We start from the raw sequence: 23,173 nt of genomic DNA, 5'->3' as shown, positions 1-23,173 counted from the left end.
TCTCAGATATTTGCAAAGCACACAAGGCCCTTTCCAGTCTATGCCCATGCTATTTCTAGAAAACTTCCTTCTGGTCATTCCACTCTTTCCATTCACTCTCCTTCACTGAACCTCCAGGAATTTGCAGAAAGTTCCACGCTGATCAATTCATGTGAGCTTGCTCATTTCCTCTGCCTAGAATGCCTCTTTGCATATTAGATTTTGAGAAATTCTACTCAGCACTGGATTCCCATCCCAGGGTTCTATTTTAGATGAGTTCTTCTTCAACTGCTACTTCCTAGGGGAGACTGTATTAAATGACTAAATGTGAATACATAAACACTACAGTCTGAATGCTTGCATCCTCAAAACTCATGTTGAGATCCTAAGGTCTGATGTGATGGTATCAAGGGTGCGACCTCTGATATGATCCAGTCATGAGAGCTGCTGCTGGTGGTTGTGGTGCTGATTTAGTTGCTCAGCTGTATCCGAATCTTTGCGATCTCATAGACTGTAGCCCACCAGGCTTCTCTGTCCATGGGATTTCCCAGGCAAGAATACTGGAGTGGGTAGCCATTTTCTTCTCCAGGGGATCTTCTCGACCCAGGAATCAAAACCACATCTCCTGCACTGGCAATCAGATTCTTTACCATTGAGCCACCAGAGAAGCCCCACGAGGGCTGAGGTCTCATTCCTGGGATCAGAACCCTGATAAAAGAGGGCCCAGAGTGCTCCCTCATCCTTTCCACCATGAGATGACTTGGGGGAAGACGGCTGTCTACACCCCAATATAGGGCCCTGTAAGAACTCAGCCTTGCTGGCAGCACCCTTATCTCAAAGAGAGTCATCATCCAAAATAGTTAAATATAACTTCCGTAGTTTATAAGCCACACAATCGGCAGCATTTTGTTATAGCAATTCAAATGGACTAAGAATATATACCATTTGATTGACTGGATTATAAGTGCTAAAGTTAGACTTTTAGAACTAAATATGGGAGAAATGGATGTCAGAAAAGCTAGTAGTGCTAGTGACCTGGAGCAAATGCAGAAGAATGCTGGTGAAGGTGGAGTGCAACCTGGTCTTGCAGGATGAGGATGACTGGGTAGAAGTGGAAAATAGTCTTGGATAGATACTAAAACGTTTAAACAAAGTCAAGTCGCCAACATCAAGTCAACAATAACATGTGCATATTGTTCTCCTTTGAGAAGAGTCCATTCAAAATGACAGGTTTCAGGTGGGTCAGGATAAATCTCTCATTTTTATATGTCAGTTTTCTTCACCAGATTGAGAATCTATTAAATAGCTGATCTGATGACTGGGCTGTCTTCTGTGTTGGACTAGCACCATCCTCCACCACAGCCCAGTGGTGGAATCATGATCAGGGGACCACATGCTGTCAGTCTCTCCAGCTCACACTGGGAAATCTACAGTTGAAACAACTCAAGAAGCCCCACTGGAGCAGATGCTCAACCAACCTACCTCAAAAGCAAGTGTATAAAAGAGAGCAGCTTGTATAAGCTTCATTTCTAAATTCCACTTTTAGCTCTAGCCCATGAAATAATTAAAGCTGCACAATGACATTCAATAGAGCCATGAATTTGTATACCATGTAAACATTTCAATAAAATTATTCATATGATTAACTTACACATTTTGGATTAGGTGATATAATAAAATATATTGATTGATATTCAGTTATGTGTGAATAACATGGAAGTCTTTTAAGGGTTAGCCTCTTACTGTACTTAGTAAAATTGTTGTTAGTAAAGACTCCAAATAAGGAGTGAACATTTTGGTACAGTATTTAGGTCATACTCAAGTTTTACAAATTTTTAATTAGTACAGTAGCTAATATCTTTCTGACACTAGTAGTCATAGACATGAATTTTATTTATTATTATTAGAGTTCTAATACAAAAATAACACATGGCAACAAAATTTCAAATAACACCATAAAAATGAAGAACTAAAAAAGTCTTTCTTCACCCTCCCTGAGAGCCTACTAACATCCAAAATAGGGAAGAAATTTTCCTTGCAGTTATAATTTTAGATTATAATTGTAGCTATAATTTTAGGTTGTCATTTCCAGGCATTTCCTGTGCATACACTGTGAGGGTGTCTGTAGTTACCTACCTGTATGTGCTCATACACATGAGACACATTGCACTATGAGCTGCTTTTTTCTCCCAAGAAACTATATTATTTACATTTCCCAGTAATAATGCAGAATGAACATGCAGATTCCTAATCCCACAATGAATCCAAATAATATGAACTTTCCACTTCTTTTTGCAAATCCAACAAGGGAGATAAATTACTGTGTTTCACTTGCAGTTTCCTGATTCCTGGTCAAAATGGGCCTAATTTACACCATTTATTGGCCTTTGTGCACTTCTGGAAGTCATCAATGTGTTTGTTTCCCTCACAGATCTATTGGTTTATTTGTGTTGATTATTTTACTTCATTTGTTTTTTGGACAAAGCCATTTAAAATCATATTACACAGACAGTGAAATTATTTTCTCTAATCTGACCATTTTCTCTTACCTTTAAAAAAATTTAATGGGACTTTTTGATGCATGAAACAGGGCAGTCAAAGCCAGTGCACTGGGACAACCCTGAGGGATGGGATGGGGAGGGAGTTGCGGTGGGGTACAGGTTGGGGACACATGTACACCCATGGCTGATTCATGTCAATGTATGGGAAAAAAAAACAAAACTACAATATTGTAAAGTAATTAGCCCCCAATTAAAATAAATAAATTAATTTTAAAAATAAAAAATAATGCAACTTTTAATTTTTATATAGTGAAATGTCAATGGTTTTCATTTATTGTCTCTAGATTTCTTTAGAAAGTTTTCTAAGAATTAAAAAGTAAAATTTCTTAATGGATAAACTGCTTTACTGATTATGCTTAAAGCCTTTGACTGTGTGGATCACAACAAATTGTGGAAAATTCTTAAAAAGACGGGAATCCCAAACCAACTTATCTGTCCTCTGAGAAACCGGTATGCTCTTCAATAAGTGGTGCTGGAAAAACTACACAGCTCTGTGTAAAATAATGAAATTAGAATATTTCCTAAATCCATACACAAAGATAAATTCAAAATGGATTGAAGACCTAAATGTAAGACCAGAAACTATAAAACTCTTAGAGAAAAACATAGGCAGAACACTTGATGACATAAATTAAAGCAAGATCCTGTATGATTCACCTCCTATAGTAATGGAAATAAAAGAAAAATAAACAAGTGGGATCTAATTAAACTTAAAAGCTTTTGCACAGCAAAGGAAGCTATAGACAAGGTGAAAAGACAACCCTCAGAATGGGAGAAAATAATCGCAAAGGAAACAACTGATAAGAATTAATTTCTCCAAAGAAGACATAAAGATGGCTAACAAACACATGAAAAGATGCTCAACATCACTCATTATCAGAGAAATGCAAATCAAAACCACTATGAGGTACCATTTCACACCAGTCAGAATGGCTGCAATCCAAAAGTCTACAAGTAATAAATGCTGGAGAGGGTGTGGAGAAAAGGGAACTCTCTTCCACTGTTGGTGGGAATGCAAACTAGTGCAGCCACTATGGAGAACAGTGTGGAGATTCCTTAAAAAACTGGAAATAGACATGCCTTATGATCCAGCAATCCCACTGCTGGGCATACACACTGAGAAAACCAGAAGGGAAAGAGACACGAGTACCCCAATGTTCATCGCAGCACTGTTTATAATAGCCAGGACATGGAAGCAACCTAGATGTCCATCAGCAGATGAATGGATAAGAAAGCTGTGGTACATATACACAATGGAGTATTATTCAGCCATTAAAAAGAATACATTTGAATCAGTTCTAATGAGGTGGATGAAACTGGAGCCTATTATACAGAGTGAAGTAAGCCAGAAAGAAAAACACCAATACAGTATACTAACGCATATATATGGAATTTAGAAAGATGGTAACAATAACCCTGTGTACGAGACAGCAAAAGAGACACTGATGTATAGAACAGTCTTATGGACTCTGTGGGAGAGGGAGAGGGTGGGAAGATTTGTGAGAATGGCATTGAAACATGTAAATATCATGTATGAAATGAGTTGCCAGTCCAGGTTCGATGCACGATACTGGATGCTTGGGGCTGGTGCACTGGGACGACCCAGAGGGATGGTATGGGGAGGGAGGAGGGAGGAGGGTTCAGGATGGGGAACACATGTATACCTGTGGCGGATTCATTTTGATATTTGGCAAATCTAATACAGTTATGTAAAGTTTAAAAATAAAATAAAATTTAAAAAAAAAAAAAAAAAAAAAAAAAAAAGAATTAATTTCCAAAATATACAAGCAGCTCATGCAACTCAACACCAGAAAAACAAACAACCCAATCAAAAAGTGGGAAAAAGCCCTGAACAGACATTTCTCCAAAGAAGACATATAGATGGTTAACAAACACGTGAAAAAATGCTCAACGTTGCTCATTATTAGAGAAATGCAAATCAAAACTACACTAAGATACTACCTCACACCAGTCAGAATGGTCATCATCAAAAAATCTACAAACAATAAATGCTGGAGAGGGTGTGGAGAAAAGGGAATCCTCTTGCATTGATGTGAGAATGTACACTGATACAACTACAATGGAAGACAGTATGGACACTCCTCAAAACAGCTGTGGTACATATATACAAAGACTATTACTCAGCCATAAAAAGGAACACATCTGGGTCAATTCTATTGAGGTAGATGAAACTGGAGTCTATTATACAGAGTGAAGTAAGTCAGAGAGAGAAATATAAATATTGTATACTGACCCATATATATGGAATCTAGAAAGATGGTGCTAATGAATTTATCGGCAGCACAGCAATGGAGAAAAAGACCAAGAAAAGACCTATGGAAACAGGGCGGGAGGGGAGGAGGGAGAGGGTGAGATATATGGAGAGAGTAACATGGAAACTTACTTTACCATATGTAAAATAGATAGCCAATAGGAATTTGTTTTATGACTCAGGGAACACAAATAGGGCCTCTGTAAAATTCTAGAAAGGTGGGATGGGAAAGGAGGTGGGAGGGAGTTTTTGGAGAGAGTGTACATGGGTGTTCCTATGGTTGATTCTTATTGATGTTTGACAGAAAACAACAAAACTTTGTAAAGCAATTAACCTTCAATTAAAAATAAATAAATTAAAAAATAAGCAACAATGAGACATGGAACAAAAGACTGTTTCAAAGTTGGGAAAGAAGTACGTCAAGGCTGTATATTGTTACCCTGCTTATGTAAATTATATGCAAAGTTCACCATGCAAATTCTGGGCTGGATGAATCACAAGCTTAAATCAAGATTGCCAGGAGAAATATCAACCATCTTAGACATGCAGATGATACCACCCTAACAGCAGAAAGTGAAGAGGAACTAAAGAGCCTCTTGATGAAGGTGAAAGCGGAGAGTGAAAAAGCTGGCTTAAACCTCAACATTCGTGAAACTAAGATCATGGCATCTGGTCCCATCACTTGATGGCAAATAAAAGGAGAAAAAGTGGAAAAATGGCAAATTTTCTTTTCTTGGGCTACAAAATCACTGCAGATGGTGACCACAGCCAGGAAACTAAAGTTCCTTGGAAGAAAAGCTAGTAGTCATGTATGAATGTGTGAGTTGGACCATAAAGAAGTCTCAGTGCTAAAGAATTAATGCTTTTGAATTTTGGTGCTGGAGGAGACTCTTGAGAGTTCCTTGGACTGCAAGGAGATCAAATCAGTCAATCGTAAATTAAATCAACCCTGAATATTTACTGGAAGGACTGATGCTGAAGCTGAAGCTCCAATACTTTGGTGATCTGATACAAAGAGCCAACTTATTGGAAAAGATCCTGATGCTGGCAGAAAATGAAGGCAAGAGGAGAAGGGGGCAACAGAGGGCAAGATGGTTGGTTGGCATCACTGATTCAGTGAACATGAGTTGAGCAAATTCTGAGACATAGTAAAGGACAGGGAAGCCTGGCATGCCACAGTCCATGGGGTCTCAAAGAGACAGACATGACTCGGTGAATGAACAACAACAAATAGATAAACAAAAGGACAAAGGCAATTACTCAGGCATATATAGACACCTGTGTGACAAAACAGACCAGGCATCAGAGAAGAGACAGTACAGTCTTATTAATAAATGGATCTAGACTCTACATCATATCTGACAAAAATATTAGATGGGTTTAAAGTATATATTTGACATTAAAAAAAACTAGCATTTGCTTTCATGATGATGAACACATCCTTAATCATGGTGATGGTTTCATACATGTATAGGTGTCTCAGAACATAGTAAAATTTTCACATCAAACAGGCAGTTTATAGTATTTTAATTATACCTCGTTTAAAATTTTAAAGGTTTTCAGAAGAAAACAACAGAATATCTTTATGACTTGAGGGTAGTCAGCCTTCTTAAACACTGTCTGTAAAGCACCAATCACAAATGAATGCATTGAACAAGTAGATTATTTTCAAATGAAAACATGCTATTCTTCAAAAAGAGACCAAGAAGAAGAGGAGGAGGACAGAGACAGCATGAGAGAAAACATTCACAATACATGGATTCAACAAAAGAGAGGCCCCCAAATGCATAAGCAAGGCTTATTATTCTATAAGAAAAAGGTATGTTACCCAATATAAATATGAGGAAAGAAACAAATTATTCATGGAGGAGGGTGTACTCTTAGCCAAACAAGCAGGAAAAGGAGCTCAAAATAACTCAAATGTTCATACAAAGTATCATGGAATAAACAGCGGTGGTACATTTATACAGGGAAACAGATGACAAGAATGAAGGAGGTGCAGTTAAATGCCATGCCCTGGATGTCACAGTGTATGACTGAGTGAAAGAAGCAGCAAATAGCAAAGAGACATCCTGCATGACTTCCTCTACATAGAATCTTTAGGGACAAGGGAACTGTAGCCTTTGTGGAGGCAGTGACTGGGATGAGGCAGGACTCCTGGGTTGCTGGTCACATTCATCTACTGATCTGTGGGCTTGATCTTATACAATATGCTTGCTGTGGGAAAATTCATTCTATAAATAGAAGCTCTACCTCATGGAGAAGATTCTAGGTAAACTTCAAGACTAAACAGCCATGTTTGTCAGGTCTAAGAGCTTTCAAACAGAAGTCCTGTTTCAGTCACATCCTGAACCACCCCATAAAATGCTCACCACCCAAACTGTTTAAATAATTTCTGTGCACGTCTTCCTGGTTTGCTGCTCCTTTGTGCTCCACCTACCGTCACAGCTGGGCAGCGCGTGGTTCCACTGGTGGTTCCGCTCACAGACCAGGGGCTCGTCGTCACTCAGCGTGTAGCCCGGGTCACAGCTGAAGGTCACTGTGGACCGGATGCCAAAGTGACTGCCGTGCCGATGCCCGTTCACGGGGATCCCAGGATCAAGGCAGGAGTCAGACTCCAGAGTCACACCTGGACACACAGGGAAAACCATCATATGGAGACCTTCCTAGGTTATAGAAAAAATAGTCAGTATCTGTGCCATAATACATACAAAATATTCCTAGACGTGATCAGACCTGGAAAATTATGGAAGTAAATCCAGTAACCCATTCACGTGAAGACAAATACATTTTCAAATATTTGCTTTTACTGTAGATAGGTGTATACTGTTACATTAATAACCAGATAGTAGCTAGGGAGTAAAATCTTGAATAATTTGCTGACCTCCCTGAATTTGTCTTCCTTTGAAAATCAATCAACTGTACTAAACAAAGTCTAAGTCTGTTTTCTGTCTCTTATCTCTCCTCATTCTTATATTTGATATACCAGTAGATTTTGGCAATCATACTTCAACTTTCATATATTTCCATACATTCACCCAAGCTCATACACACATCAGGCAAATTAAAACTGCACTGAGGTTGATTTTCTAAAATTGCATTCCACAAATCCATATTTTATTTTTTCAAATTTGCACTTAAGTCAGCCACTTTCAAGATGGCTATAAAATTAGCCTATGCTAAAAGATGTTAAAACATAAAGTGCTATATAAAGTCAAGTAATGATGATCACATCATTTCAAGAGTTTCTTTTCTCTGTCTCTAACATTCCTCTTTATTTTTAGAATAATACATTTTAAAGGATGAGGAAAAAGGGAGTAAGGGAAGAGAATATCATTGCAATGTTTAGGAATTCAAAGGGATTAAAAAAATAGACTTATGGATTTCTTTTGTGGTTCAGTGGTAAAGAATCTACCTGCCAATGCAGGAGACATGGGTTCAAACCATGATCTGGGAAGATTGCACATGCTGCAGGACAGCCAAGCCCATGGCCACAACTACTGAGCCCAAGCCCTAGAGCCTGGGAGCCACAGCAGTTGAAGCCTCAGTGCTCTACAATCTGTGCTCTCCAATAAGAGAGATTCCACAATGAGAAGCCTGCTCACTGCAACTAGAGAGCAGCCCCCGCTCGCCGCAACTAGAGAAAGCCTGAGTAGCAATGAAGACCCAGCCTAGCCAAAAATAAATAAATAGATAAAATTATTAAAAAAAAAAAGACTTGCTGTTGCTATAACTCTCTCAGTAAGATTCAAAATATTGCAATTATGATGAAGTATTAATGAAAACTCTTAAATTATTACCAGTATTCAGATCATTTACTCTCCTAAAATGATATTTGGGATGTTTCTGATCATCATATATATTTTAACAAAGTTTGAGTGACATATCTTATGAATATACCCTCCCTTATTCAGTCAAATACACGAATTGCCACTAAGGAGTGAGTTTCTTAGATAAATAAGTGATGCAGTTTCCTTAAAGCACCACCATGTGATCCTACAGCTGCAGAAACAGAAGCAGGTCTCGCTTTCAGTGAAACCTTTTGCTGAATTGCCAAACCTGAGGGTCATTACAGGAACCCCTAGAACTTGCATCTGGTTTCAGAATTGGTAGGATGAACAAACTTTGCACTTTGTAAGTCTGTGCTCCTTTACTCTCTGGTTAACAGACAGCAGAAAGGACTAGTGCAGTGAAGTGTTCCAAGGGAAAAATAAGTGAAACAATGAAAATAAAAAATAAATATATATATATATATGTATAGCATCATTATTCCCAAGATTTTTTGCCTTAAAAATTAGTTATTCTAACTAAAATCCTCAAACTAACCTATGCCTCTCATCTTAGCAACAGGATATAACTGTCTGAGCTGCAAATACACCAACAGCAGATGGCCATCATGTGCCCCAAGACCTGTCACCCACCTGGCTCCTCTCTTTCAGTGTGTGCACACACACATTCATGTTCTACACACACACACATTCACTTTCTGCACACATACATGCACACATTCATTTTCTACACACACACACATTCTACACACACCCACATTCACTTTCTACACACACACACACTTTCTACATATGCATTCACTTTCTACACAAACACACACTCCCTATACACACATTCACTTTCTACACACTGTTTCATTTTCTACGCACACATTCACTTTCTACACAAACACACACATTTGCTTTCTACCCACACATTCATTTTCTAAACACATATAATTCACTTTGTAAACACACACTTTCATTTTCTACACACTTTCACTTTCAGCACATACACACTCACTTTTTTAAACACACATTCACTTTCTACACACTCATTTTCTACACACACATTCACTTTATATGCACATTCACTTTATATGCACATTCACTTTCTATACATACATTCACTTTCTACACAAAGACATTGACTTTCTACACACACATTCACATTCTACACACTCGCATAATTCACATTCTAGATACACACATTCACTTCCTACACACACACTTTCTACACATGCATTCACTTTCTACACAAACACACACTTCCTACACAAACACACACAGTCACTTTATACACACACAATCACTTTCTATGCACACACACATTGACTTTTCTACACACATTCACTTTGTAAACACACAATTTCTACATACACAACTCACTTTCTGCATACATTTTCACTTTCTACACACAAATTCACTTTTTACACATGCACTCACATTCTAAACTCACACATATTCACTTTTTACACACACATCCACTTCCTACACAAACACACATACTTTCTACACACACACCCTCACTTTCCACAATCTACGCTTTCACTTCCTACAGACTTTCAACTTCTACAGAAACACTCTCACTTTCTACACAAACACACTCTCATTTTCTACACACATATTAACTTTCTGCACACACATTCACTTTTTACACATACCTTCACTTTCTATACACACACAATCACACACTATACACACATGCATTCACTTTCTACACACACATACCTTCACTTTCCACACACACACTCACTTTCTAAAACACTTTCACTTTCTACACACTTACATTCACTTTCTACGCACACATACACAGTCATTTCTAGACACACACACACACATTCACTTTCTACACACATCCACTTCCTACACACACATACTAGCTTTCTACACATGCTTTTACTTTCTACAGTAATGCATTTTCACTTTCTAAAGACACACATTAAATTTCCACCCACAAACATTCACATTTGACACACACACAGTTTCCACACACACACACACACACACACACACACACACACAATACACTTTCTATTGACAAACACACATTCACTTTCTATACACACATTAACTTTTACACACACATTTACTATCTACACATACACATTCATTTTCTTCATGCACACATTCACCTTCTACAAATGCACATACTCAATTTCTACACATGTACACACTCACTTTCAACACACATTCACTTTCTACACAAACACAACTCACTTTCCACACACATACTTCCCACACAAATACACTTTCACTTTCTACACAAACATACTTTCACTTTCTACACATTTGTACTTTCTACACATACATGCACATTCTAAACCCACACATGTTCATTTTTTACACACATTCACTTCCTACACAGACACATATTCTCTTTCTATACACATTCACTTTCTTTTTAAAAAATTAATTAATTAATTTTAATTGGAGGCTAATTACTTTACAATATTGTAGTGGTTTTTCCCATACATTCACATGAATCAGCCATGGGTGTACATGTGCTCCCCATCCTGAACCCCCTTCCCATCCCATCCCTCAGGGTCAGCCCAGTGCACCAGCCCTGAGCGCCCTGTCTCATGCATCAAACCTGGACTGGTGATTTAGTTCACATATGATAATATACATGTTTCAATGCTATTCTGTCAAGTCATCCCACCCTCTCCTTCTCCCATAGAGTCCAAAAGACTGTTCTTTACATCTGTGTCTCTTTTGCTATCTCGCATATATGATCATTATCATCTTTATAAATTCCATATATATGTGTTAATATACTGTACTGGTGTTTTTCTTTCTGACTTACTTCACTCTGTATAATAGGCTCTGGTTTCATCCACCTCATTAGAACTCATTCAAATGCATTCTTTTTAATGGCTGAGTAATATTCCATTGTGTGTATGTACCACAGCTTTCTTTTCTGTTCGTCGGCTGATGAACATCTAGGTTGCTTCCATGTCCTGGCTATTGTAAATAGTGCTGCGATGAATACTGGAGTACACGTGTCTCTTTCAATTACTTTCTATGCAAACACACACTCACTTTCTACAGCCACACTTTCATTTTCCACACTCAGACACTCACTTTCCACACAACTTTAATTTCTACAGACACACTTTCACTTTCTACAGATGCATTCACTTTCTACACAAACATTTCACATTAATACACTGACAGTCTCGTTCCACACCAGCACAGGCATAAACTTTCTAAACACACAGATATTCCCCACACACACATTCATTATCTACACACATTCACTTTCAAGGCACAACACACTCATTCGCTTTCTACATACACTTTCACTTTTTACATACTCACATTGACTCGACACACACATTCCCCTGCTACATACACATACACATTCATTTCTGAACATACATACATTCAGTTTTTACACACACACTCACACATTCACTTTCTATACACACACACCTTCACTTTCTACACACACTTTCACCTTATACACTCACGTTTTCATTCTCCACACACACTTTCACTTTCCACACAAACACACTTTCAGTTTATGCATAGTCACTTTCACTTTCTATACATTTATTCACATTTTAAACTCACACATTCACATAACACACATTCACTTCCTACACACAGATAATATTCACTTTCCACACATGCAGTTTCGCTTTCTACAACAATTCACTTTCTACACACACTTTCACATTTAACACTCCTAAACTTTCACTTTCTACATACACACACATTCACTTTCTGCACATACAGGCATTTTCTACACACTTTTTTACTTCTTACACATATACTGTTTCATTTGCTACATACATGTTCACATTCTACACCAACAGAAATCACTTCTTACACACACTTTCACTTTCTATACTCACACTTTCACTTTCTACACAGATACACTTTCACTTTTTACACATTTTTACTTCCAACACACACATGCACTTTCTAAACTCACACATATTTATGTTTTACACTCACACATCTTCACTCCCAACACAGACACATATTCACTTTTTACACACATATTCACCTTCTACACAAACATAACCACTTTCTACACACAAACTTTCACTCCCCACACTCAGATAATTTCCCTTTCTACAGGCACACTTTCACTTTTTACACATACTTTCACTTTCCACACACATATTTTACATTATACAAACATTCTCACTCTATATCCACACATAGACTTTCTATACACACACATTCACTATCTACACACATTCATTATCTACACACAACACACTTGTTCACTTTCTACATATACTTTCACTGTCTACTGTTGGGGGCCGGCGGGAGGCACTCCGCCTGTGGCAAAGGTCATGAGGAAGGAGGCTTGACATACGCAAAGGCGGGATCGAGCCTCAGGAGTCCCCCTGGAAATCCTCGAGCATCTACCCTCATAACCAGAGCCTGCCTACTTTACTACTTTGTGCTCTCACCTACACCTCTGACTTTACGGGGGGCTGTCCCCCACCACCTCTTTCAGAGAAGGAGTTAACTTAGAGCTCCAGTTAATAATAATTCCTGGGTGTGACAGGAGTGTTTCAAACTTACAAACTCCTCTGAAGATTCTCTAGCCTGCCTGACAGGCTTGTCCAGCCACATGTGATTGCTCACAGCCTCCCAACCGTGAGAGGCACGAGATGCTTTAAACCTTCTAAAAACAGGTTCTTTAGAGAAGTTAGAAAATTATTAGTATAAGTATAGTGGGCTGATTAGAAATTGTATTGGTGAAGGGTTTTTCATTTGTTGAGCCAATGTTTGTTGCTAAGTCTCCACATCCCCTTCCCTTATACACATTAATGAATATATAGAAGAAATAAGTATTAACCTTTGATATAAATCACGTTAGACCTTAGGCCAAGTAAATTCTTTCCTTAACTAAAACCCACTACACCCTCACCCTATAGGAATGTAACTTTATTTGGGTGGCATCTGTTTTAAGAATAATCACCCCTGGAGAAATAAGTGTCCTGGTTGACTGACCACTGTCACAAGGGGAGGGTCATAAATTGTCAGCAGGCCCCCTGGCCAGAAGATGATGTAATACCCCTAAGACCTCTGTATACATTTGTATGAAGCACCTGACTTTGATAAAAAGTCAGGACTGCTGACCCCACGTGACTTTTGCATAACATCTCAGTGTATAAAAGTAGACCATGGAAAATAAAGAATTGGGATCAGTTTCTCGAAATACTGGTCTCCCCATGTCGCTCTCTCTCTCTCAAACTCTGGCTGAGTCTCCATCTGGAGCGTGGAACCTGCCATGCTTACTAATTATGCCTGGGCTTCTAAGATCTGACTGGGGAGGCCTCAGTGTCTCCTCTCCTTCGGGAGAACGGAAGGACGCCTGCGGCCTACGTAAGTGGTGCAAACTTCTTGTCCTGAAGTTTTATTGGTCTCTCGCGTAAACCAAGCTACTCAGCCTCTTTTCTCCACTGAATTTTCCTATTGAACTATCCTCATTCTATTACTGTTTATATCTCTAATTAATATCTAATTGAAGCTATTGTATCCTGATCCTTGCCGACGCCGTCTCCCCTTCGAATACCCTGGATCAGCCAGGGCTGGAACCTGGCAGTCTACTATCACATACACTTTTACTTTCTACACACACTCATTCACTCTACACACAAATTCACCTTCTATACACACAAATACATTCATTTCTACACACATATACTTTCAGTTTCTGTACACACACACTTTCACTTTCTACACCCACACACTCACTTTCCATACACACACTTTCACTTTCTATGCCCATACATATTCACATTCTACAAACACATATTCACTTTCTATTTAAACATTCACTTTCTACACACAGACTTTCAGTTTCTACAAACATATATTTTACATTCTACAGTCACAAACATTCTCATTCTACAGCACACATACACACACTTTCTATGCACACACATTCAGTACCTACACACATTCACTTTCTACACTTGGTTTCATATTCCACACCCTTTCACTTTCTACAGTTTCTCTTTTTACACACCCTTTCACTTTCTCCACATATCTTCACATTCCAAACATACACATTCACTTTTTACACACACATTCACTTCCCATAAACAGACATGTATTCACTTTCTTCACACACATTCACATTCTAGATACACACATTTTTACACAAGCATTTTCACTTTCCACAAACACATTCACTTTCCACACACACATTACATTCTACACTCACAAACATTCTCATTTTACACTCACACAGATATACAGTTTTAAAACACATTCACCATCTACACACAATCACTTTCTACACAGAAAACACACATTCACTTTCTACACACACACATTCCCTTTCTATAAACGTTGGCTTTCTACACATTTTCTTTCCACACACACTTTCACTTTCTACACTTCTACACTTTAACTTACTACACACACTTTCACTTTCCACACACACACACACACACACACACACTCATTTCTAAATCCAAAATCAGTTTCTACACACAAACATTCACTTTCTACGCATACACTCTTTCACTTTCTACACACGCACTTTCACTTTCCACACACTGTTTCATTTCTACACATTCACATTCTACACACACACACACACACTTTCACACATACACAGATTCACTTCCTACACACATATTCCCTTTCAAGACACAATTTCACCTTCCATACACATTCACTGTCCACACACTTTCACTTTCTACACACTCTTCACTTTCTATCCACTCACTTTCTACACACTTCCACTTTCTACACACACATATTCACATTTACACACACACAATTACATTCTACACTCACAAACATTCTCATTCTACAATCACACAGACATACCCATTTTACACAGATGTTCACATCTACACACATTCACTTTCTACAACACACTCACATTGTACACATACCCATTCACTTTCAACAACACACACATTTATTTCTACACACACACTCCCCTTCACTTTCTACACACAAAGTCACTTTCTATGCACAGACACATACACTTTCCACACATACAAACTCACTTTCTATACACACACTTTTACTTTCTACAACCATACACTTTCACCTTCCACACCCATGCACTTTCACTTTCTACACGCTTTCACTCTGTACACAGTTTCACTTTCTACACACACTTTCACCACGCACATATTTTCACTTTCTACACACATTCAGTTTCTACACATACTTTCGTTTTATATACAAATTTACCTTTTACAAACACGCACTTTATACACACACACACACACATTCACTTGCTGCACGCACACATTCACATTCTTCACCCACACCAACAAAAATTCACTTTCCACACACTTTCCACACTTTCTACACACACATTCACTTTCCACACTCAGACACATTCACTTATATATGCACACACATTCACTTTCTACATACAGATTCACTTTCCACATATTTTCACTTTCTATATACACTTTCACTTTCCACACTACCACACTCACTTTCCACACACACATTCACCTTCTACACACACATATACACATTCATTTCTACACACACACTCACTTTCTACACAGACACATTCACTTTTTATACACACACACACATTCAATTTCCACACACAATTTACTTTTCAAACAAACACACACACTCTCTAAACACATATGTTCACTTTCTACACTCATACACTTTCACTTCCCACACTTTCATTTTCTACACAAACACATTTTCACTTTCTACACACACTTTCACTTTTCACATGTACATTCATTCTGAACTTACAACCACATTAAACAAACACAGACACATTCACTTTCTACAAGCTTACCAACTTTCTACACACTTTTATTTTCTACACTCACACTTTCACTTTCCACACATGCTCTCACTTTCTAAGGCAGTATTATGAGGTTTCACAACACATCAGTGCTTTTTCAGAGCATGGCCTGAACACAGTGGATACATTATACTGGCTGATTGATTTTGTAGCTGAAGGGTAACAGAAGAATTCCCTCAGATGAAGAATCTCTGTCAAACTGGTACACAAAAGAGAGTGAAGACAGTAAATTACATCCAAGTGTTCATCAGTACCTAAAACTGTTCATTCTCCTAAGTTTCACCCAAATCTACATCCAAAGGCCAACTAGTTTTTCTAAAAATGTGTGGGATTGGAGGAGAGAATGCATGTTAGCTGATCAATGATGAAAAGTTAAGTTCAGTCATTCTTCATGTCCGACTCTTTCTAATCCCATGGACTAAAGCATGACAAGCTTCCCTGTGCATCACCAACACCCAGGGCTTGCTCAAACTCATGTTCATCGAGTCGGTGATGCCATACAAAAATCTCATCCTCTGTCATCCCCTTCTCCTCCTGCCTTTAATCTCTCCCAGCATCAGGGTCTTTTCCAATGTGTCAGTCCTTCACATCAGGTGGTCAAAGTATTGGAGCTTCAGCATCAGTGCTTCTAGTGAATATTCAGGAATGATTTCCTTTAAGGTTGACTGGTTTGATCTCCTTATTGTCCAAGGGACTCTCAGGAATCTTTCCCAACAGCACTATTCAAAAGCATCAATTCTTTGGCACTTAGCTTCCTTTATGGCCCAATTCTCACATCCATACACGACTCCTGTAAAAACCATAGCTTTGACTACACAGACCTTGGTTGGTAAAGTAATGTCTCTGTTTTTAAATATGCTGTCTAGGTTTGTCATAGCTTTTCTTGCAATGGGTAAGCATCTTTTAATTTCATGGATGCAGTCACCATCTGCAGTGATTTTGGAGTCCAAGAAAATAAATTATGTTACTGTTTCATTTTTTCCTCATCTATTTGCCATAAAGTGATGGGACTGGATGCCATGAGCTTAGTTTTTTGAATGTTGAGTTTTAAGCCAGCTTTTCCACTCTCATCTTTTGCTTTCATCAAGAGGCTCTTAAGTTCTTCATCACTTTCTGCCATAAGGGTCATGTATTCTGCATATCTGAGGTTATTGATATTTCTCCCAGCAATCCTTATTCCAGCTTGTGCTTCATCCAGCCTGGCATTGTCACTTGATGTACTCTGCATATAAGTTATATAAGCAAGGTGACAATATACAACTTTGATGTACCCCATTCCTAATTTGGGACCAGTCCATTGTTCCATGTCTGGTTCTAATTGTTGCTTCTTGACCTGCATACAGGTTTCTCAGGAGGCAGTTAAGGTGGTCTTGTATTCCCATCTTTTAAAAAAATTTTCCACAGTTTGCTGTGATCCACACAGTCTTTGGTGTGATCCACACAGTCTTTGGTGTAGTCTTTTGGCTTTGGCATAGTCAATAAAGCAGAAGTAGATGTTCTTCTGGAACTCTCTTACTTTTTTGATGATCCAGCAGATGTTGGCAATTTGATCTCTGGTTCCTCTGCCTTTTCTAAATCCAGCTTGAACATCTGGAAGCTCTCAGTTCACATACTGTTGAAATCTAGCTTGGAGAATTTTGAGCGTTACTTAGCTAGCCTGTGAAACAAGTGCAATTGTGTGGTAGTTTGAACTTTCTTTGGCATTGCCTTTCTTTGGGATTGAAATGAAAACTGACCCTTTCCAGTCCTGTGGCCACTGCTGAGTTTCCAAATTTGCTGCTACATTGAGTGCATCACTTTAACAGCATCATCTTTTAGGATTTGAGATACCTCAGCTTGAATTCCAGGGCTTCCCTGATAGTGCAGTTGGTAAAGAATCTGCCTGGAACCCAGGTGACCCCAGTTCAATTCCTGGGTTGGGAAGATCCACTGGAGAAGGGCTAGGCTACCCACTCCAGTATTCTTGGGCTTCCCTTGTGGCTCAGCTGATGAAGAATCCACCTGCAATGTAGGAGACCTGGGTTCAATCCCTGGGTTGGGATGATCCCCTGGAGAAGGGAAAGGTTACCCCTTCCAGTGTTATAGCCTGGAGAATTCCATGGAATATACAGTCCATGGGGTCACAGAAAGTTTGACAAAACTGAGCGACTTTCACTTTCATGCTGGAATTCCATCACCTCCACTACCTTTGCAATGATGCTTCCTAAGGCCCAGTTGACTTCACATTCCAGGAAGTCTGGCTCTAGGTGACTGATCACACAATGTGGTTATCTGGGTCATGAAGATATTTTGTGCATAGTTCTTCTTTGTATTCTTGTCACCTCCTCCTAATATCTTCTGCTTCTGTTAGCTCCATACCATTTCTGTCTTTTATTGTGCCCATCTTTGCATGAAATGTTCCCTTGGTATCTCTAATTTTCTTGAAAATATCTCTAATCTTTCCCATTCTATCATTTTCCTCTATCTTTTAGATAGAGGCATTGCACTGATAAATTAGGAAGGATTTCTGACCTCTCCTTGCTATTCTTGGGAATTCTGCATTCAGATCAGTAGATATTTCCTTTTCTCCTTGCCTTTCACTTCTCTTTTCTTTTTTCCTTTTATTTTATTTTTTTAATTTTGAATTTAAATTTATTTATTTTAATTAGAGGCTAATTACTTTACACTATTGTATTGTTTTGCCATACATCAACATGAATCTGCCACAGGTATACACGTGTTCCCCATCCTGAACCCCCCTCCCTCCTCCCTCCTCATACCATCCCTCTGGGCCATCCCAATGCACCAGCCCCAAGCATCCAGTATCATGCATCGAACCTGGACTGGCGATTTGTTTCTTATATGATATTATACCTGTTTCAATGCCATTCTCCCAAATCATTCCACCCTCTCCCTCTCCCACAGAGTCCAAAAGACTATTCTATACATCTGTGTCTCTTTTGCTGTCTTGCATACAGGGTTATTGTTACCATCTTTCTAAATTCCAAATATATGCATTAGTATACTGTATTGGTGTTTTTATTTCTGGATTACTTCACTTTGTATAATCGGCTCCAGTTTCATCCACCTCATTAGAACTGATTCAAATGTATTCTGTTTAATGGCTGAGTAATACTCCATCGTGTATATGTACCACAGCTTTCTTATCCATTCATCTGCTGATGGACATCTAGGTTGCTTCCATGTCCTGGCTATTATAAACAGTGCTGCGATGAACACTGGGGTACATGTGTCTCTTTCAATTCTGGTTTCTTCGGTGTGTATGCCCAGCAGTGGGATTACTGGGTCAAAGGGCAGTTCTATTTCCAGGTTTTTAAGGAATCTCCACACTGTTCTCCATAGTGGGTGTACTAGTTTGCATTCCCACCAACAGTGTAAGAGGGTTCCCTTTTCTCCACAACCTCTCCAGCACTTATTGTTTGTAGACTTTTTGATAGCAGCCATTCTGACTGGCATGAGATGGTACCTCATTGTGGTTTTGATTTGCATTTCTCTGATAATGAGTGATGTTGAGCATCTTTTCATGTGTTTGTTAGCCATCTGTATGTCTTCTTTGGAGAAATGTCTGTTTAGTGCTTTGGCCCATTTTTTCATTGGGTCATTTATTTTTCTGGAATTGAGCTGCAGGAGTTGCTCATATATTTTTGAGATTATTTGTCCATTGCTTATTTGCTATTATTGCTCCCATTCTGAAGGCTGTCTTTTCACCTTGCTTATAGTTTCCTTTGTTGTGCAGAAGCTTTTAATTTTAATTAGATCCCATTTTTTTATTTTTGCTTTTATTTCCAATATTCTGGGAGGTGGGTCATAGAGGATCCTGCTGTGATTTATGTCGGAGAGTGTTTTGCCTATGTTCTCCTCTAGGAGTTTTATAGTTTCTGGTCTTGCGTTTAGATCTTTAATCCATTTTGAGTTTATTTTTGTGTATGGTGTTAGAAAGTGTTCTAGTGTCATTCTTTTATAAGTGGTTGACCAGTTTTCCCAGCCCCACTTGTTAAAGAGATTGTCTTTTTTTTTTTATTGTATATTCTCACCTCCTTTGTCAAAGGTAAGGTGTCCATAGTATGTGGATTTATCTCCGGGCTTTCTATTTTGTTCCATTGATCTATGTTTCTGTCTTTGTGCCAGTACCATACTGTCTTGATGACTGTGGCTTTGTAGTAGAGCCTGAAGTCAGGCAGGTTGATTCCTCCAGTCCCATTCTTCTTTCTTAAGATTACTTTGGCTATTTGAGGTTTTTTGTATTTCCATACAAATAGTGAAATTATTTTTCTAGTTCTCTGAAAAATACTGTTGGTAGCTTGATAGGGATTGCATTGAATCTATAGACTGCTTTGGGGAGTATACTCATTTTCACTATATTCATTCTTCCAATCCATGAACACGGTATATTTCTCCATCTATTACTGTCCTCTTTGATTTCTTTCACCAGTGTTTTATAGTTTTCTATATATAGGTCTTTTGTTTCTTTAGGTAGATATATTCCTAAGTATTTTATTCTTTTCGTTGCAATGGTGAATGGAATTGTTTCCTTAATTTCTTTTTATATTTTCTAATTATTAGTGTATAGGAATGCAAGGAATTTCTGTGTGTTGATTTTATATCCTGCCAGTTTACTATATTCATTGATTAGTTCTAGTAATTTTCTGGTGGAGTCTTTAGGGTTTTCTATGTAGAGGATCATGTTACAACAGTCTCATGTGCAAACAGTGAGAGTTTTACTTCTTCTTTTCCAATCTGGATTCCTTTTGTTTCTTTTTCTGCTCTGATAACTGTGGACAAAACTTCCAAAACTATGTTGAATAGTAGTGGTGAGAGTCTTGTCTTGTTCCTGACTTTAGGGGAAATGCTTTTAATTTTTCACCATTGAAGATAATGTTTGCTGTGGGCTTGTCAGATATAGCTTTTATTATATTGAGGTATGTTCTTCTATTCCTGCTTTCTGGAGGGTTTTCGTCATAAATGGATGTTGAATTTTGTCAAAGGCTTTCTCTGCATCTATTGAGATAATCATATGGCTTTTATTTTTCAATTTGTTAATGTGGTGTATTACATTGATTGATTTGAGAATATTGAAGAATCCTTGCATCCCTGGGATAAAGCCTACTTGGTCATGATGTATGATCTTTTTAATGTATTGTTGGATTCTGATTGCTAGAATTTTGTTAAGGATTTTTGCATCTAATACTGGCCTGTAGTTTTCTTTTTTTGTGGCATCTTTGTCTGGTTTCAGTATTAGGGTGATGGTGGCCTCATAGAATGAGTTTGGAAGTTTACCTTCCTCTGAAATTTTCTGGAAGAGTTTGAGTAGGATAAGTGTTAGCTCTTCTTTAAATTTTTGGTAGAATTCAGCTGTGAAGCTGTCTGGACCTGGGCTTTTGTTTGCTGGAAGATTTCTGATTACGGTTTCAATTTCCTTGCTTGTGATGGGTCTGTTAAGATCTTCTATTTCTTCCTGGTTCAGTTTTGGAAAGTTGTACTTTTCTAAGAATTTGTCCATTTCTTCCAAGTTGTCCATTTTATTGGCATATAATTGCTGATAGTAGTCTCTTATGATCCTTTGTATTTCTGTGTTGTCTATTGTGATCTCTCCATTTTCATTTCTAATTTTATTGATTTGATTTTTCTCCCTTTGTTTCTTGATGAGTCTGGCTAGTCATTTGTCAATTTTATTTATCCTCTCAAAGAACCACCTTTTGGCTTTGTTGATTTTTGCTGTGGTCTCTTTTGTTTCTTTTGCATTTCTTTCTCCCCTAATTTTTAAGATTTCTTTTCTTCTACTAACCCTGGGGTTCTTCATTTCTTCCTTTTCTAGTTGCTTTAGGTATGCTGCTGCTGCTGCTAAATCGCTGCAGTCGTGTCCGACTCTGTGTGACCCCATAGACGGCAGCCCACCAGGCTCCTCCGTCCCTGGGATTCTCCAGGCAAGAACACTGGAGTGGGTTGCCATTTCCTTCTCCAATGCATGAAAGTGAAAAGTGAAAGGGAAGTCGCTCAGTCATGTCCGACTCTTCACGACCCCATGGACTGCAGCTTACCAGGCTCCTCCGTCCATGGGATTTTCAAGGCAAGAGTACTGGAGTGGGGTGCAATTGCCTTCTCCACTTTAGGTATAGAGTTAGGTTATTTACTTGACTTTTTTTTTTCTTGTTTCTTGAGATATGCCTGTGTTGCTATGATCCTTCCCCTTAGCACTGCTTTTACAGCGTCCAACAGGTTTTGGGTTGTTGTGTTTTCATTTTCATTCATTTTTATGAATATTTTGATTTCTTCTGTGATTTGTTGGTTATTCAGCAGCGTGTTGTTCAGCCTCCAATGTTTATATTTTTAATAGTTTTTCTCCTGTAATTGAGATCTAATCTTACTTCGCTGTGGTCAGAAAAGATGCTTGGAATGATTTCAAATTTTTTACATTTACCAAGGCTAGATTTATGGCCCAGGATGTGATCTATCCTGGAGAAGGTTCCGTGTGCACTTGAGAAAAAGGTGAAATTCATTGTTTTGGGGTGAAATGTCCTATAAATATTAATTAGGTCTAACTGGTCTATTGTATCTTTTAAAGTTTGTGTTTCCTTGTTAATTTTCTGTTTAGTTGATCTATCTATAGGTGTGAGTGGGGTATTAAAGTCTTCCACTATTATTGTGTTATTGTTAATTTCCCCTTTCATACTTGTTAGCATTTGTCTTACATGTGGTGCTCCTATATTGGTGCATATATATTTATAATTGTTATATCTTCTTCTTGGATTGATCCTTTGATCATTATGTAGTGTCTTTCTTTGTCTCTTTTCACAGCCTTTGTTTTAAAGTCTATTTTATC

The 23,173-nt window shown here is 38.3% G+C and overlaps 1 protein-coding gene across 1 annotated transcript in view; it reads right to left on the bottom strand.

The window, feature by feature from the left end:
- CSMD1 (CUB and Sushi multiple domains 1) overlaps positions 1 to 23,173 on the bottom strand; it is a 1,679,419-nt gene that overhangs the window by 372,622 nt on the left and 1,283,624 nt on the right. Inside the window, exon 17 of the mRNA XM_055567572.1 lies at positions 7,253 to 7,441. Coding sequence (XP_055423547.1) covers positions 7,253 to 7,441 — 189 coding nt within the window. The remainder of the gene's footprint in view (positions 1 to 7,252; positions 7,442 to 23,173) is intronic.

Source organism: Bubalus kerabau, chromosome 2, assembly GCF_029407905.1.
Source record: "Bubalus kerabau isolate K-KA32 ecotype Philippines breed swamp buffalo chromosome 2, PCC_UOA_SB_1v2, whole genome shotgun sequence".
Taxonomy (NCBI): Eukaryota; Metazoa; Chordata; class Mammalia; order Artiodactyla; family Bovidae; genus Bubalus; species Bubalus kerabau.
Note: the sequence above shows the minus strand (reverse complement) of the source record. Positions and strands in the feature narration are given on the sequence as shown.